We start from the raw sequence: 18,187 nt of genomic DNA on the forward strand, positions 1-18,187 counted from the left end.
GTAGAGGGTCTCCGTGCAGAGGCTGCAGGCGAAGTCTGGGAGTCCGGGAGGTGTTAACCCATGGTGGACTTGGACTCTGGAGGACCTCGCTGGGACCGGTGGGCCACTTGGATTCGGGCCGTAGGCATCGGGTACAGTAGTGCTTCCAGGCGTCGGGTTCTGTGTCCTCAGCAGGCTCAGAGTCTGTCTTGGGAGTTTCTTTGGAACAGAGCTGCTGTTCACAGGAGATCCAGTCTTTTTTTAAGCCAATCAGTTCTCTTGGAGTTCTGGAGGTCGATGACTGCAGGACAATGCAAATTTTGATCTCTGGAAACTGCAGACGGGCCAGTAGGGCTGGACCCAAGTCAGTTCTTCTCTGCAGTCTCCTCTGCTAGGCGTTGTCTTTCGTCCTCCTTCTTAGGTTGCGGGAATTTATCTTCTTGGTTCAGGGCTGCCCACTAATTACTGTAATTAGGGGGCGTTTTAGGGGTCTCTAGGTTAGTAGCCAACGAGCTACTGACCCTAGGGTGACTCCACCCTTGGTGTGCTGACCCCACGAGGGGGAGTGGGCACAATCCCTAATCCTGATTGGACAGTGTCTGCCATCTGCAAGATGGCGGGCACTAAAGAGTGGGCTTCACCTCGCCTCCCCCACCTGAGAGGTGGCCTAATTTTTCCCGTCTGTTTTACCACCAAAAAGGAGGGGAGGCAGGAAGGGGGCTTGCTCAGGATAGCAGGAGAGGCTGGGGTTTGCATTACAAAGGCGGCAAGGCCTTTGAAGCTCCCCTGCCACAGATGGCTCTTCCAGACCTGGGGGAGTTGTGACTAGCCGAAGGCTCCAATCCCAGTGCTCCAGAAACATGTCTTGTGGTGGCAGGCTTGTGTGTACCAGTCAGGGAACCCACCATAGGCTGGTCATTTTTAAGTCTCGCCTTTTCCATTCCGAAGGAATGGGAAATGGCGAGAATTTAAGTGCTCAAAATACTCGTGAAACCACAGGTTTTTTCGTGCTGATTTCTTCGAGTTCACAAGGCCACAGGCACGCGCTTTTGGGCCATAAACTTTCACGGCCATCTGTTCCCCATTGTCCCTCCCACCCTTCCTTTGATCTTGCCGGAGTTCTTTCAGGCTAATGGCCCTCCCTCTCCCCCTCCCCCAGCATTGCGAATCGCTTGTTTACTCCTGTCTGTCTATCCTCGATCACTCCGCTGCTCTCTAGCTATGCTTGTTATTTATTCCTTTTCGTGTCCGTCTGTTCTCCATGTTACTCTCGGCTTGAGCTGCCTCTCTGCTGCCCTCTTCTGTGGCGTCTATCCTCGATCACTCCGCTGCTCTCTAGCTATGCTTGTTATTTATTCCTTTTCGTGTCCGTCTGTTCTCCATGTTACTCTCGGCTTCGGCTGCCTCTCTGCTGCCCTCTTCTGTGCCTCACCCCCTTATCTATTCTCCTCTGTGCCTCTTTCTCATGTGCGCTTCTCGTTCTGCCCCATCTCTCCCACACTGTATCTGTCACTCCTGTCTGTCTATCCTCGGCCCCTGTGTCTCCTCTCCACTGCTGTCCCCCCCTATTGTTTCTCCGCTCTCCGTCCAGCCGCTCCTCTGTGCCTGTCTCTCTTCTGTGCCTGTCTGTCTCTCACCTGTGCCTGCCTGTCTGTCTGTCTCTCCTCAGTTCTGCTCCTCACACTGTTACCCTGCATGCTTCGAGTGTAGCACTCAGCACGCCGCTCGCTTCCTCATTCCTCCGACAGAGTTTACCAGAAAGGTACTGAGGAGAGGGTGTCTCAAGAACTTGTACGACATCAGCGTTCTCTCTATTTCTCACGCTTCCATCTTCTTGCCTTTCCACCTTTCCCTCCCTTTTCACCTCCTTTTTTTCTTCTCCCTTTTTCCCCCTCCATCGGTTTCTTTATTTTTCTGTTTATTTCATTATTTTTTGTTTCCTACTCCTATTTCTTTGGCTTGTCTTTCTTTCTCTTCGTCCCCTATTTCTTTCTTCCTTCTTCTCTATTTCTTCCTATCACATCTATCTACCTTCTTCCGTTCCCTCCCTTCCCTTCTTTTGTGTAGCACACTTTTACAATGTATTTTTTCCTTGTTTTGTGCCAGGGCTCTCTTTGTGTAGGGGTCGCCCTCAATAAGTAGCATTCCACCCATTTGATTAAAGTGAGGTGCACTATGAGTGAAGTTTTAAAGAGGAGAGGGAGTTGGCTACTTAGAACTCGCTAGATTGTGTACAAACGCAACAGAGCAAAGAGACTGAAAGATTCAAACCTGGATGTGGTGCCACGCAGCTTGGGAGTGGATAGTTAACAAGATTAACAAGCATTGGCATAGCCAATAGGTCAAGCATTTGGGACCTTATAAGTGTTTAGCCATGCAACAGTTGGTGTTGTTGCACCAAGGATATTCTGCTGCATAACTAAATACTTATAGGGTCCAAAAAGCAAGACCTATCGGCTATATTTATACAGGAACGCGCTTTTGGGCCATAAACTTTCACGGCCATCTGTTCCCCAGCTCCAGCACCTCCCCTCTCTCTCCCCGCGCACAGCCTTACTTGCATTTCTCCTCCCCCCTCCCCAGCCAGCTTCCCCCAGGCCGTGTTCCCTCCCACCTTTCCTCCTCTCTCCCTGCTGGCATCCCCCCTCCCTTCTCGCCCAGTCCTTCTTGTTTGAGTCTGTCTTGCCCTTTGCCCTCTTCCTTCCTCCTCCATTTGTCCTGGCGCCTCCATTTCTCACCCCGTTTGGCTGCACCTCTTGACACCTCCGGGCTCCTGCTCATATCTCTGCAGTAACGCATTAGACCCACGATGGGTATTCGCCAATTCATCGCTTTCCTGCCTCTTAGACTTCCAGTTCCAGCGCTTAAAAGCCTCTTTTCCCCCCAACACCATCTTGTCACGCCTCCATCGCGTTCTTTCTATTGTCACTGTTATGACTCCATGGCGTCTTTCCACATAGGTGTCCTTTCAGTCAGAATCTCTGCCTCCAGTTTTCCCCCATCCTCAGAGTATATATATTTTTTTTGTCTTGTTGCCGATCTCAATTCATCCCCCGTAGCCAGTCTCCAACCATCTGTTTACTTCCATTCCTCTTCCTGTAGTCCCTTCACTTCCATCTGCCGTGGCTCCCCCTCGTCTCTTTTCACATCGTTTGCTCTGCCTTGTGCTTTTCTATCCTTTTCTTTGTCCACTTCCATCCCACCCCCGGTCACTCATCTAAACCCAATTCTTCCGTTATGTTTAATCCCCTTCTATCTGCCGAAATTTCCCATGTATTCACCTTTACTCGCATTCCGTTCACGTCAGACTAAATTCTCCCCTCATGCTGATCTAGAAGTCCTATCTCCGCCATCTAGGTTTCAGTTCTATCGCCACCCTCGTTCACTGACTAATATCTCTCCCAGGAGTTGAGTTCCTTGAAGTAAGTGGGCGGTCATGTGGGCGCTATCTGCCAGCACCAAATGTGCACACCAGGGGCCGTGGTTGCTAAAACACCACGGTGAAATGAAGTCCCCACAGTACTTTTGTGAGCCTTCTGCCGCCTCCCGCGTGCACGACCTGACCTGCCGGTGACTCACGCGCCACACACTCCCTGAACCTCGGCCGGTCACACTCTGAGCCGAGACGCGCGCCTTTATTCCCTCATTCTACCTGAGCTGCGCTGTCTTCACAGCCGGGTGATTGACGCTGTAAGGACTTCCCCAAGGAGAATGCCTTTGAGTGCCCCAACCGATCACCGCCGCCTCTGGGGGTGTCTAGTTACACTGGGCTGTACACGCCGCTCAGCTGCCTCATTGTATTGGTGACCCTTCTTTAGTTCAAGGCCTCTGTTTGGTGCATGAACGAAGCAGGCACTAATATTTCTTTAGGTATTTTTTAAAGCACCTTTTGTAGATTTATACAGTTTACGTGCCAGGTCGTTCATAACAATACAACTTGGCTTTGGGGATAGATGCTCCACTGTGGAGGTGCACGTGTGTTCTTTTACATCTAAACCAGCGTACGGTGTACATTTCTCAGCAATCCCCATACAGACAAGCATTTGCAATGCAATAGGTCTCGCATCCATGAGAGTTTGAGCTATTACAATAGCAAATAACAATGCCTTTTATTTTTGTTTTCATTTTAAAAACATAAAGGGCTTTGTCATTTACAAAACCAATAGCTCCAACTTTCCTACTGCGAGACCTATTGGCAACGCCAGTGCTTGTTCAGGGGGCATCTCTAAGATGCCCTCCGAGTGCATTTTAAATTAAATCCCACACTGGCATCAGTGTGGGTTTAATATTTTCAGTAAAGCCATTATGGTGCTGTGCAGTACGTAATGACAATCTCCCAGCACCATATACTCTTAATGGTATTACTGAACTTACAATGTCTCAGAATGGGTCTAAACACTATAGGGGTACAGGGCTCATGCACCTGTACCCTCACCAATGGTATAGGGCACCCAGTTAGCGGGGTGGCTGACCTATGAACAGGGCGGTGGGTTGTAGGCATGGCACACAGGGATGTGTGCCATGTCGACTCTTCACTTGGTTTAGCACCACAGCATGCAGCCTGTACTGGCAGTGTGGGTGTGTAAAGGTACAGGGCCTCTAAGGGTGGCACAATAAGTGTTGCAGCCCTTAACCCCTTCCATGCTGATGACGGAACCGCTCCGTCATCAGCTACAGTTGAGCTGTGCTGATGACGGAGCGGTTCCGTCATGGCCCGGCCGCCGCGCCTGCGCGGCGCTGATTTCGCGCCTGCGCGGGCGTTCTAAAGAGCGGGGCGGGTCATGACGGAACCGCTCCGTCACCAGCACAGCTCAACTGTAGCTGGTGACGGAGCGGTTCTGTCACCAGCATGCGGCGGCCGCCCCGCCCCTTTAGCGCTGCGGCGGAATAGCCGCCGCAGCGAAGGGGTTAAAAGTCTTCTCTGGCCACAGTGCACTTGGTACCAATGGTAGTTTTTACAAGGGACTGACATGTGGCCAGAGAGGTGCCAATTGGGGGTACAAAGTACAGTTTTTGGAAAGAACACAGGCCCTGGGAACCTGAACAGAAGGGACCAAGGACACATCTAGTGTAAGTGCATTGGTAGTCTGGAGGGGGTATTGCAACAGAAACCCTGCTTCCTACAAAAATGCAAAAAAAACAATTGATGGGCGGAATGCTAAACAATGTGAACACTCACCCCAGTACAGAGATCTGGGCCTAAATACAACATTTATTTTCTCACCATGCTATGCCAGTCTGGACCCAGCCATATGCAAATCAGTCTTGACCCTAATCTCCAATTGACCTTATGGAAAAGTGAACTACATCAATTGGAGTAAGGTAATCTTTAAATGGAAGATCGTTTTAACAAGCATTTCACTCAACGTATTGATCCACCCCTCATCATGCCACTTGATTCAGGCTATCCAGGCTGATGAGGGGGGTGATACTCCGAAATCGGTCCCTGGATGCTTATTTCCTGTCTAGGGAGGACCTGGCCAGGCAGCTCGGGCTTGACTGCTTACATGAGAATCAGTGTCAAGACTGATTTGCATATGGCTAGGTTCAAACTGGAATGGCCTGGTAAGGAAAAAAAGATGAATTTAGCCCAGATCTCTGTATTATGGGTGAATGTTTGACATTGTTCTGCATTAAATCCATCAATTGTTCTTTCAGTACCTATACTGTTGAGCACTGTTTTTCCTATAAAATAAAATAACTTATATGAATAGATTATTCTTGTTACTAAATTCTGACATTAAACTGTTAATGGGTTGCTCCTGTGGTTTTTTACACCCCGAATGAGGCCAGGTACCGGACTACTTCCCTGTTAATGAGTAGAATCCTCTGCTTGGGCTCTTTTTCACCTGCATTCATGCTTCCCCACTGGAGACAATTTTCAAGTCAGACGTAGTTCAGTTTTGTACATTTACTCAAGACTGCAAGGAAGGATATAATATTTTCCTCTTTAAACATTCCTCTCTCCACATTCTTTAGTGAAAGCTAAATTAGAGAACCCCTGCAACTTTAATATAGCCTGCGCCTTGTACTTCCCAACTGGTTGATTTGAAATGAACATTAGAACAATAAGCAAAAATAAACAAAAGGAAAGAAAAAAATTGCACTTACTTCAGATGAACTTCAGTGCACTGTCGCTGTGGTGCAAAACAAGCAATTGCCCAGACCTTTATCTCAATTCCTGTGTGAAACTGTTTATTTCTCATGTCCCACACCCCTTGTACAGGAGTAGCAATTGCTTTATTCTGGAAATAAAAACAAGGTTACAACCCTATGGTGCGATAATACTCTTCCATGATGCACATCAATCACAACAAATCAGATGAATCCCACTTCATGTATAATAAATTAGTTCAATAGGTTATCAGGAAGGTTTTAAAAATAACTTCAATCAGCATGAAGCTGAGGCCCCATCAATAACAAAGCGGACCATTAAAAAATGAGTGACTCAACTTCGGCATTGAACCAATAACATTATTATACATGAGTGAGACATATTTAGTGAAATTTGTGGCACAATGACCAAACACATTTGTGATTAACTCCACAAGTGAAATGTTTCTACAAAGACACACAACACTTATCAACCATGTACACAAGTTTGTGGGTGCTTATGTGCTAAACTGGAGTAATTTTGTGAAGCCAACTGAGCTCTAAATCTAGGGTATCTTCACACTAACTGATTACTCTCAGTAGTCTCTGCATTACAATAATACAAAAGAAATGTTTAACATTAATATTTACAATCTGTAGAATAAAACCTTCTTTTACAAATCAATAGTCTCCCACAGTGCCTTTTTAACCTGCATTTCCTTTGCCTTTTTTCACAAATACATATGCAACCAACTGCAGAAAGGAAGCATAACAGAAAGGATTATTTGAGCCAGATTATAAATTAGTTTTAGATGAGGTGTTCGTGTTTCAGACTTCGAACCCTGAGTCAACCCTAATGGCAACTGGTAAATTTGCTTTTTAACCTGTATGTTTAACCTGTAAGTAGTGTTTTAGACTTCTGTTTATCATTAGCTTCTTTGTGGCATAGTCACCTATGAGTCAATTTAACCTTTATCCACGTACTACAATACAAAGATTTGGTAGCCCTAATACCCCATCTAGCGAGTTTTAGGCAAAGCTTATTATGATATAAACCATTGAAAGCAGAAGAATAAGTTGCGCTTCTTGTGTTCCGTTGACTGGTGTATTAGCATTGTCTGTCTAAGCCTTCAAACATGAGGGGGGGAAATAAAGCTTTTGTGTTTATGGGTTTTCATTCAACATATGACCAATGCAAGCAAAACAAAGAATTGTAAAAATTAAAATAGGTCTATAAAAAGGAATATGCTACTTACCAGTATGCATCTGTTCTTGGCATAGAGGGCTGCAGAGTGGTACATTTATGAATAGATCGCCATCTGGTGTTTGGCTCGGATGATTGCACTTGTTTTTCTCTTGGAGAAGTCTTTTGTCGTTGCGAGACCGATGACTCCTCCTTTGGGTGCTAGTGCGCATGGGCATCGGCTCCATCCTTAGATTGTTTTGCCATAGTAGGGTTAGATGGAGTAGTAGGATAGAATACAGAAAGAGATGCCCATGTAAGTGTATCTAAATAAGATAGTGTTGGAACAGACAGGTTCCCGGGGAGGCAGGGAGGGCATGTACCACTCTGCAGCCCTCTATGCCAAGAACAGATGCATACTGGTAAGTAGCATATTCCGTTCGAGGCATATGGGCTGCAGATGGTACATTTATGAATAGACTATACAGCAGTTACCTCCCTAGCGATGGTCACCAGTGTCTGTTGCAACAGTTTGAAATAAAGTTTTTACTACAGCCTGACCCACTCTAGTCTGTTGTGTTGCCTGCACATCAACACAGTAGTGTTTTGTGAAGGTATGCGGTGTAACCCAAGTTGCTGCTTTGAATATGTCATCTAGGGGAATGTTTCCTAAGAATGCCATAGATGCCACTAGTTTACGTGTAGAATGAGCTCTAGGAGGAATAGTTAATGTCCTCTTTGCTTTTATGTAACATATTTGTATACATTTTACAATCCACCTGGCAATGCCTGCTTTAGAGATAGGATTGCCCTTATGTGTTGGGGAAAACGCTACAAATAGTTGTTTAGTTTTTCTGAAAGTTTGTGTTCACTCTATGTAATACAATATTGCCCTTTTGACATCTAATGTACGTAGGGCCCTTTCTGCTACCGTCTGTGGTTTTGGAAAGAAGACTGGTAGTTCCACTGGTTGATTGATGTAGAATGCTGAAATTACTTTAGGCAAGAATTTTGGGTTTGTTCTAAGAATCACTTTATTCTGGTGTAACTGTAGGAATCGTTCTTGTATTGTGAATGCCTGTAATTCACTCACTCTTCTGAGGGAGGTAATGGCTATTGGAAAAGCCACCTTCCATGTAAGGAATTGTATTTCACGCTTATGCATAGGTTCGAAAGGAGGTCCCATTAGTCTGGTGAGTACTATGATGAGATTCCAGACTTGGGAAGGCGGTAGTCTTGGTGGAATGACTCTTGAGGCCTTCCATGAAGGCTTTTATTGCTGGCACTCTACACAGGGATAGATGTTGCCTGTTTTGCAGGTACGCTGCTATAGCTGCAAGATGTACTCTAATGGAGGTGTAAGCAAGGTTACATTGCTGTAAGTGTAGTAAGCAGCAAATAATATTTTTTGTGGATGCGTCCAGAGGGTTGATGCTGTTACTGTTACAGTATACAGCAAACCTTTTCCACTTTGCTGCATAGCATGCTCTGGTGGTAGGACGTATTGCTTGCTTAATGATTTCCATACAGTTTGGAGGTAAATTCAAGTATCCAAATTCTTTGACCTCAGGAGCCAGATCGCTAGGTTCAATTGTTTGGGATCTGGGTGCATTATTTCTCCATGGTTCTGTGTAAGGTGCATTGGTAATATTCTTAACTTCTGATGTGGCACCTGTGAGAGTTGCAGGAGCGTGGTGAACCACGGCTGTCGTGCCCATGTGTGTGCTACTAGTATCATGGTCATTGAATGTTGTTGCAGTTTTCGAACCACTAATGGAATTAGTGGGAGAGGGGGAAAAGCGTATGCAAATTTGTTGGACCAATTATTCCATAATGCATTGCCCTGCGACAGGTGGTGTGGGTATCTGGATGCGAAGCTTTGGCATTTTGCGTTCTGATGAGTGGCAAAGAGATCTATCTCTGTTTGTCCCCATCTTTGGAAGAATGGCTGCAGTATTTGGTTGTGCAGTTCCCATTCGTGTATTTGTTCTGACTCTCTGCTTAAGATGTCTGCTATCTGATTTTGAACTCCTGGTAGGTGTTCGACTAACAGATAGATGTTTTGAGGAATGGCCCATCTCCAAATCTCCTGCGCTAGTCTGGATAGTTGGAGAGAGTGTGACCCCCCCCTGTTTTTGAATATAATAGATTGCTGTCATGATGACTGTTCTGATCAGGACTGCTTTGTTGAGAATCTGCATTTGAAAAGCTTTTAATGCTAGAAACACTGCTAGTAGTTCTAGATGATTGATGTGAAGTCTTTTTTGCTGTACACTCCATCTTGCCTGTACTGTATATTTCTCCATATGCGCTCCCCATCCGGTGAGTGATGCATCCGCTGTTAGTATCACTTGCGGAATTGGTTCTAGGAACGACTGCCCCTTGGAAATGTTTGTTGTGTTCCACCACTTCAGAGAGCAATGAGTGCGGTCGTCTACCAACACCAGGTCTGTAATCGGACCTTGAGCCTGATTCCACTGTGTTGCTAGACATTCTTGCAGCGGACGCTCTGTAGTCTGGCATATGGTATTAGCAGTATGCAAGAGGACATCATCCCTAATAGCTGCATGAACACTCTAGCTGTTAGTGAGTGTTGTGGTTGAAATCTTTGAATCAGTTTGAGCATTGTTTGAATCCTGACTGGATTTGGGTATACTCTGGCTTTTTCTGTGTCTATAGTAGCCCCTAGATATTGTTGAACTCTGCTTGGTTGCAGGTGGGATTTTGTGTAGTTCACCGTAAACCCTAGCTGGTGCAGCAACTGAATGTTTTTTTGTGTGTTTTGAAGACAGCTCACTTCCCCTACAACTCCGGACTAACTCAAACCTACTCTCTTTCCGAAAAATCAATTGAAAACCTATCTGTTTGCAAGGCCCACCGAACTCTAATCCCTCCCCGCAACTCCCAGTTCTGTCTTCATGCTTCAGCGCTTGGACGCCCATTGGGCAGCAACCGCGCTATACAAAAATCAATACAATACAATACAATTCTTTTTGTGATTTGGTCTTTATTAGCCAGTCGTCCAAGTAAGGGAAGACATGTATTTGTTGTCTTCTTAGGTGAGCTGCAACCACCGCTAGGAATTTTGTGAACACCCTTGGTGCTGTTGTGACCCCAAACGGAAGGACTTAGAACTGATAATGTTGTCCTTCTACAACAAACCGGAGGTATTTCCTGTGGGCTTTGTGAATTGGGATATGAAAGTAAGCGTCTTTTAGATCCAGTGTAGAAAGAAAGTCCCCTTTCTTCAGTAAAGGAATTACTTGTTGAAGCGTGACCATGTGGAAATGTTCCGAATTTATGTATGCATTTAGAGGTCTGAGGTCTAGTAGTGGCCTTAGAGACCCGTCTTTTTGGGGAATTAGGAAGTATAGAGAGTCTACCCCTGTTCCCTGTTGATGCTGTGGAATCTTCTCTATGGCATGCTTTTGTAGCAGTGATAGTACTTCCTGCTTTAACAATGGTGGTAGATCTTGACTCATTGGACGCTGTTTGGGGGGGATGTTTGGTGGGGTAGCAGTGAGTTCTAGGCAATAACCATGTTGGATAATTTGTCTCACCCACCTGTCTGATGTGATGTTTTCCCAGACAGGTAGGAACTGTGATAGACGTCCCCCGATCGGTGTTATATGGTCTGGGGGGAGCTGTATGAAGTCACTGTTTTGGGGTAGGGGAGTTGCGGTTGTTATTTCCGTGACCTCTACCTTTGTTGTTACCTCTGTAACTGCCTCTAGAATTACCTCTGGGTGATGTTGGTGTAAAAGAGTTAGATTGCTGGCTTGTGCCTGTATTCTTTGATCCGCCTCTATTGGTGGACCTACGAAAGGAACCCCTTTGAGTTGGCTATTGCAATGCTCCCATTGACTTAGCCGTTTATGTGTCCTTTTTCATCTTTTCTAACGTCTCATCTGTACCTGAGCCGAAAAGTGTTTTCTCATCAAAAGGCTGGTTCAATAAGGATGTTTGTACCTCTTGTTTGAACCCTGAGACTGAGCCATGCATGTCTTCTTAACATGATACTGGTGTTTATGGATCTTGCTGCAGTGTCTGCTGCGTCTAAGGCGCACTTAATGGAAGTGTTAGTTATTATCTTCCCTTCTTGTATGAGCTGATCTGCCCTTTTTTGATGTTCCTTAGGGAGATGTGTAATGAGTTTTTTTAACTCATCATAACGAGCTCTATCATAACGTGCAAGTAGCGCTTGCGTATTAGCTATGCGCCAGCTGTTTTCCGCTTGGGGGCTACTCTTTTGCCAGAGGCATCTATTAACTTGGACTCCTTGTCAGGAGGAGGAGTTTCTCCTGTAGTTAATGAGTTTGCTCTCTTACGAGCGTTTGTGACTACTAGCGAGTGCAGAGGTATTTGACCTTTGATAAATATTGGGTCCTTTGGGGCTGCCTTATGTTTTTTATCAATTCTTGGGTTTAATACCCTAGCCCTCACAGGGTCTTTGAATAGGTCTGATATGTGATTGAGGAGACCCTTAAGCATTGGTAGTGTTCCTAATGTTCTTTGTGCAGCAGGTAGTGTTTCTAAAAGGAAATCCTCTATTTGAGGTTCCGTATGTAAGTCTACCTTGTGGTATTTTGCTGCCCTATTAATTAACTGTGCAAAACCTGTATTATCATCAGGTGGTGAAGATATTGAGGGATACAGTTCAGGGTCATTATCATTATCCGACCCTGCGTTATAATCTTCCCATGGGTCTGCGTCATCTGGGACAGTGTCGTCATCCCTAGGAAGTTCTCCCTCCCCTGTGTCACTTTCTACATCTGTTTGAGGTGTTGATGGTCGTGGTGTAGAAGGTGGAGGAATAGCTGGCAGAGTGTGAGGAGAAGAGGGTGTGTCTTTAGGTTGAGGAGAAAGGGGAGGAGTTGAATTTCTCCCCATTGTTCTCCTTTTAGGAGGAGGAGCTTTGTCGTCCAACTGTTCATTCTTCCTCTTTTTAGGTAGTTTTGTCACCACCTTGCCAGTTTGTGGATCGATAAAATAAAGTCTTTAGTATTTGATCTGTCTGATGCTCCTGTGTCGGTACCGAAGTTTTTGGTTCCGAAAGGTGCCTTTGCTTCTGACCGTCATTGTTTTGTGTTTTCGGCACCGAGAGTTTGCTCGAATCCGATTTTTTCGGTGTCGAGGAAGTCTTCGACGTCGAAGCATGTTCCGGTTTCGACAGGGAATGTTTCGACTGCGAGCCTTCCTTTGTATGGAGCTTCGGTGTCGATGTCGACCGCTTCTCGGATCCGACATGGTGGGAGGCCGAGTGTTTCGGTTTCGTTGCCGAGCCCGAAGGCGGGGCGTCAAACTTTTTTCGGTTGTCTGACCGGGCTCGAAGGCGGGGTCGACACCAAACGGGGTCGGTTTTTTGGTAAGGGGACGTCGTCACTCACGGTTTGATGAACGTCGATTTCTTCGACGTCTGAGTCGTCCACTTCCGACCCCGACTCGTCCTCATCTTCTTCTTCTTCCTCCTCTTCGGGACGCTGGGCCTCGAACAGCTCCGGGATTGCCTCTGACTGCATTCTCGACACCTCGTGTCTTCGGGCTCGACGGTTTCTAATCGTCGATTTGCAGGAGAATGCTGCGCAGGCTTCACAGTCCCTGGATTCGTGTTCAGGTGATAAACAGAGGTTGCACACCTCGTGTAGGTCCTTGTGTGGGAACTTAGCACCACACGTTGGACATCTTTTGAATGGAGTCCTTTCCATGGACTCCGGGCTGGACTAAGTCGAGATAGGCCTCCCAGTCTCGTCGACGTAGAAGTTTGAAATTTTTGTGATGTCGAAGCGCGTCGAAATGGAAATGAACTCTCGCTCGATAACAATACCGTCGAATTGGAAAGGGAATACGCGCCGAAATATCACTTTTTCCTCGAAGTCGATCCGGACCGCTTCGATCCTCATCCAAACCCGATGGCGGAAAAAAACAATCTAAGGATGGAGCCGATGCCCATGCGCACTAGCACCCAAAGGAGGAATCATCGGTCTCGTGACGACAAAAGACTTCTCCAAGAGAAAAACAAGTGCAATCATCCGAGCCCAACACCAGATGGCGATCTATTCATAAATGTACCATCTGCAGCCCATATGCCTCGAACACACTGTTGGGACCTTCTGGAGAGCTGACCGGGTATTCCGAGAAATTCCAACTTTTGAAGGCAAAATAGGGAACCCAAATGCATGAGAAACACAGCTATCTGCACAATAATTTTCACCGACATTATATAGCCCGGTTACAACCACCATAAAAAGAGCACTGAGATGAACACAAAAAATAAAAACCATACCGAGAATCATGCTATATCTGGGGGCGCTGAATAGGAGCATATATATGCTCCAGTGGGTGCAAAAAGCAGCAGCTCAGATGCTGTTAAATATCCCTAGATTCTCACCAACAGGTAATGCTCTGGAGACTCTCCACTAGCTCCCTATTGAGGAGAGGATCTCATTTAAAGCCTTGTGCTATGTCCACAGAATATTGCAGGGCGAGTGCCAAAAATGTCTTCGCTCCATGATACACTCCTACCACCCTACATGCTTTCCAAGATCGGCCGGAACTGGCTTGGTCTGCATTCAACAGAAAAAGCTTTGTGGGAATCTCCTTTAGATACCTGGCAGCAAAGCGGAGGAATTATCTATCTCTGTACCTAAGACTGGAGGCATCAGAATCTACCTTTAGGAAACTTTTTAAAACTCTTCGTACCTAGTTTTCACCGCCCACTATCCCCATAGGTATGTTTTCAGCCTTGACTGGAATTCAGTGAGGGGACTGAATATGCTACTTACCAGTATGCATCTGTTCTTGGCATGTAGGGCTGCTAACATTCATATCTTTGCATTAGATCGCCACCTAGTGTTGGGTCCGGATGATCGCACATTGTTGTCCTGGAAGAGTCTTCGAAGTATCCTGAGATGGGTGGCTCCTCCCCTGGACTACAGTGCGCATGGGCATCGGCTCCATCCCCAGATTGTTTTTCGCCATTGTGGCAGAGGATGGAGTGAAAAGTGTAAAGGATGTCCATGCTAATGATTGAATACAATAGTATATCTGCAGCTGCGACAGGCACCGGGGAGGAGGGTGGGCGATATGAATGTTAGCAGCCCTACATGCCAAGAACAGATGCATACTGGTAAGTAGCATATTCAGTTCGAGGCATGTGGGCTGCTAAATTCATATCTTTGCATAGAATACATAGCAGTCCCTCCATCAGCGGCGGTTGCCCGTGCCAGCTGCAGAAACCTGAAAAAGTGTCTTGAGAACAGCCTGCCCTACAGCTGCTTGCTGTTTGGAATGTACATCAACACAGTAGTGTTTTGTAAAGGTATGTGGTGTAACCCACGTGGCTGCTCTGCAAATGTCCTCTAGAGGAATGTTTCCAAGGAAAGCCATGGATGCCCCCAACTTGCGTGTGGAGTGTGCCTTTGGGGGTATTGTTAAAGTGCGCTTGGCTTTATGATAACAGATTTGGATGCACTTAACAATCCATCTGGCTATTCCTGCTTTGGAAATTGGGTTGCCTTTGTGTTGTGGTGAGAAGGCAACAAAGAGTTGTTTTGTCTTCCTAAAGTGTTGTGTCCTGTCTATGTAGTACATCAATGCCCTCCGTACGTCTAACGTATGGAGCATCCTTTCCGCCACTGTTTGTGGGTTCTGGAAGAATGCAGGCAAATTGATAGTTTGGTTGAGATGAAAATGTGACACCACCTTTGGAAGGAATTTGGGGTTAGTACGTAGTACCACCCTATTTGGATGAATCTGGATGAATGGCTCTTGTATCGTGAGTGCTTGCAACTCACTTACGCGTCTTAGTGACGTAATGGCAATTAGGAAAGCAACTTTCCACGTTAGGAATTGCAGTTCGCACGAGTGCATTGGCTCAAACGGTGGTCCCATCAGTCTGGTGAGGACCACATTGAGGTTCCACACGGGAGCTGGCGGTGTTCTTGGGGGAATGACTCGTTTCAGGCCTTCAAGAAACGCTTTAATGGCAGGCACCCTGAAGACTGAGAGATGCTGCCTATTTTGAAGGTAAGCTGCGATGGCGGATAGATGTATCCGAATAGAAGTGAACGCTAGTTTGCACTTATAAAGGTGTAACAGATAGCAAATGATGTTAGGGATAGATGCATCTAGCGGGTTTATGTCATTGTTTGCACAGTAAATGACAAAACGCTTCCATTTTGCGGCATAGCATGCTCTGGTTGACGGCTTCCTCGCCTCCTTGATGATGTTCATGCATTCAGGAGGTAGGTTTAGGTATCCGAACTCTAAGACTTCAGGAGCCAGATCGCTAGGTTGAGCTGTTGCGGATCTGGATGCTGAATTTCTCCATGGTTCTGCGTCAGAAGTCTGGGCGTGAGGCGCAGTCTTTGATGCGGGACCACTGAGAGCTCGAGGAACGTGGTGTACCATGCTTGGCGCGCCCACGTTGGAGCAACTAGGATGAGTGTCATGGAGTGTTGCCGTAGTTTCCTCGCCACCAGTGGTATCAGGGGTGTCGGGGGAAAAGCGTAAGCAAATTTGCCTGACCAGTTCATCCATATCGCATTGCCCTGCGATTGGGGGTGTGGGAACCTGGCGGCGAAGCTTTGGCATTTTGCGTTCTCCCTTGTGGCGAACAGGTCTATGTCTGGACGCCCCCACCTTTGGAAGTACGGCTGGAGTACCGATGGATGTATCTCCCACTCGTGCATTTGATGACTGTATCTGCTGAGCAGATCCGCCATCTGATTGTCCTTCCCCGGGAGGTGTTCTGCCATGAGGAAGATGTTCCTCTGAATGGCCCACTTCCACATGCTCTGAGCCAGGTGAGACAGCTGTGGTGAGTGGGTGCCCCCCTGTTTTTGGATGTAGTACATCGCTGTCATGTTGTCCGTCCGGACTAACACCACTTTGTTGCACAGATGTACAATGAAGGACTTGAGTGCCATGAAGATCGCCATCAGTTCTAGATAGTTGATGTGCATCTTCTGTTGCTGCGTCGTCCATAGTCCCTGCACTGTGTAAGTGAGCAGGTGTGCTCCCCATCCCTGGAGAGATGCGTCCGTTGTCAGGATAACCTGTGGCACTGGCTCCTGGAACAGTCGGCCCTTGCAAAGGTTGTGTGGAGTCCACCAATGCAGAGAGTTGTATGCCCGACTGGTAACCAACACTAGGTCTGTTAATTGTCCCTGAGCCTGTGTCCACTGATTTGCTAAGCACTCCTGGAGCGGGCGCATATGCAACCGTGCGTGAGGGACTATGAAGATGCAGGAGGCCATCATGCCTATCAACTGCATGAACACTCTTGCTGGAAGCGAGTGTCCCAGTCTGAACTTCTGGATTAATGACTGTATGCCGTCTATCCTGACCTGGTTTGGTTGTGCCGAGGCCGTCAGGGTATTGATTGTCGCACCCAGAAACTGCCGGACGTGTGCCGGCTGAAGGTGTGACTTCGGGTAATTCAACGAGAAACCCAGGTCGTGAAGGAGGTGAATGGTAGTCGACATGTCCGCGGCGCACTGCTGTTCCGATCTGGCTTGAACGAGCCAGTCGTCGAGGTAGGGGTAGACATGGATGTTCTGCCTCCTGAGGTGCGCTGCTACAGTCGCCAGACACTTGGTAAAGACCCTTGGGGCAGTTGTGACTCCGAAGGGTAGGACTTTGAACTGATAATGCGTGCCCTGGATAGTGAACCTGAGGTACCTTCTGTGGGACGGATGTAGCGGAATGTGGAAATAAGCATCCTTGAGATCCAAGGTTGCTAAGAAGTCGCCTTTGTTTAACATAGGAAGAATCTGTTGCAGTGTAAGCATGTGGAAATGCTCTGACAGTATGTACAGATTGAGGGGACGGAGATCCAGAATTGGCCTGAGAGATCCGTCCTTCTTTGGAATGAGGAAGTACAGAGAATAAACCCCTGTGCCTTCCTCCCCCACTGGCACGAGCTCGATTGCCCCTTTTTGCAGCATCACCAACACTTCCTGCTGCAATAAGTGCAAGTGCTCTGCGGACATAGGTCTTTGCCTTGGTGGAATGTTGGGTGGAGTGGACTTTAACTCTAGACAATAACCGTACTGGATAAGCTGTCGCACCCACCTGTCTGTGGTGATGTTGGTCCAGACGGGCAGGAACTGCTGTATTCTCCCCCCGACAGGTGTTAAATGGTCGGGGGGCAGTGACAGAGAGTCACTGGTTGCTCGGGGCAGAGGAGCGTGAATTGTTGCCTCCTTTGCCACGTCCTTTGTTGCTGTTTCCCCTGTAGCCCCTCTTGTTTTGTTTGGGGTACGAGGACTGTGCTCCACCTCTAGGGAACTGTGACTGTTGACCCATCTGTCCTCTGGTGACTCCACGGGCACCTGAGCGACGAAAATTATTGCCACGAAACTGCTGAGATTGCAGGGCCCCCATCGATTTAGCGGTTTCAGTGTCCTTTTTAATCTTTTCCAGGGTGGTGTCAACATCTGGACCAAACAGTCTATCCGGATTGACTGGTTGATTAAGTATGGTTGTTTGAATGTCAGGTTTGAACCCCGATATGCGGAGCCAAGCCTGTCTTCTGAGCATGACACTGGTGTTAACGGCCCTAGCGGCTGTGTCCGCGACATCAAGTGCGCACTTTATGGCCGCGTTGGAGATCAGTTGTCCCTCTTGTATAATCATTTTGGTGCCCTCTTGAAACTGCGGAGGCAGGTGTTCTACAATCTGCTCTAGTGTGTCGTAATGTGATCTATCATAACGTGCCAGTAGAGCCTGTGTATTTGCAATACGCCAGAAATTGGCAGCCTGTGCAGCCACTCTTTTGCCTCCTGCCTCTAGCACTTTGGACTCCTTATCCGGGGGAGGAGCTTCACCCGTTGTTTGGGAGTTGGCCCTCTTGCGTGCGTTTGCTACCACCAAGGAGTCAAGCGGCAACTGTCCTCGAATGTATGCAGGGTCTGCAGGCGCTGGTCTGTA

The 18,187-nt window shown here is 47.1% G+C and overlaps 1 protein-coding gene across 4 annotated transcripts in view; it reads right to left on the bottom strand.

The window, feature by feature from the left end:
• Positions 1-18,187, bottom strand: part of AGO2 (argonaute RISC catalytic component 2) — a 517,461-nt gene that overhangs the window by 283,758 nt on the left and 215,516 nt on the right. For all 4 annotated transcript variants that reach the window (XM_086966263.1, XM_086966266.1, XM_086966265.1 and 1 more), the window contains exon 11: positions 6,091-6,224. In XM_086966263.1, the coding sequence (XP_086822389.1) occupies positions 6,091-6,224 (134 nt within the window). The remainder of the gene's footprint in view (positions 1-6,090; positions 6,225-18,187) is intronic.

The sequence above is a fragment of the Lissotriton vulgaris genome, chromosome 4_1 (assembly GCF_964263255.1).
Source record: "Lissotriton vulgaris chromosome 4_1, aLisVul1.2, whole genome shotgun sequence".
Classification (NCBI taxonomy): Eukaryota; Metazoa; Chordata; class Amphibia; order Caudata; family Salamandridae; genus Lissotriton; species Lissotriton vulgaris.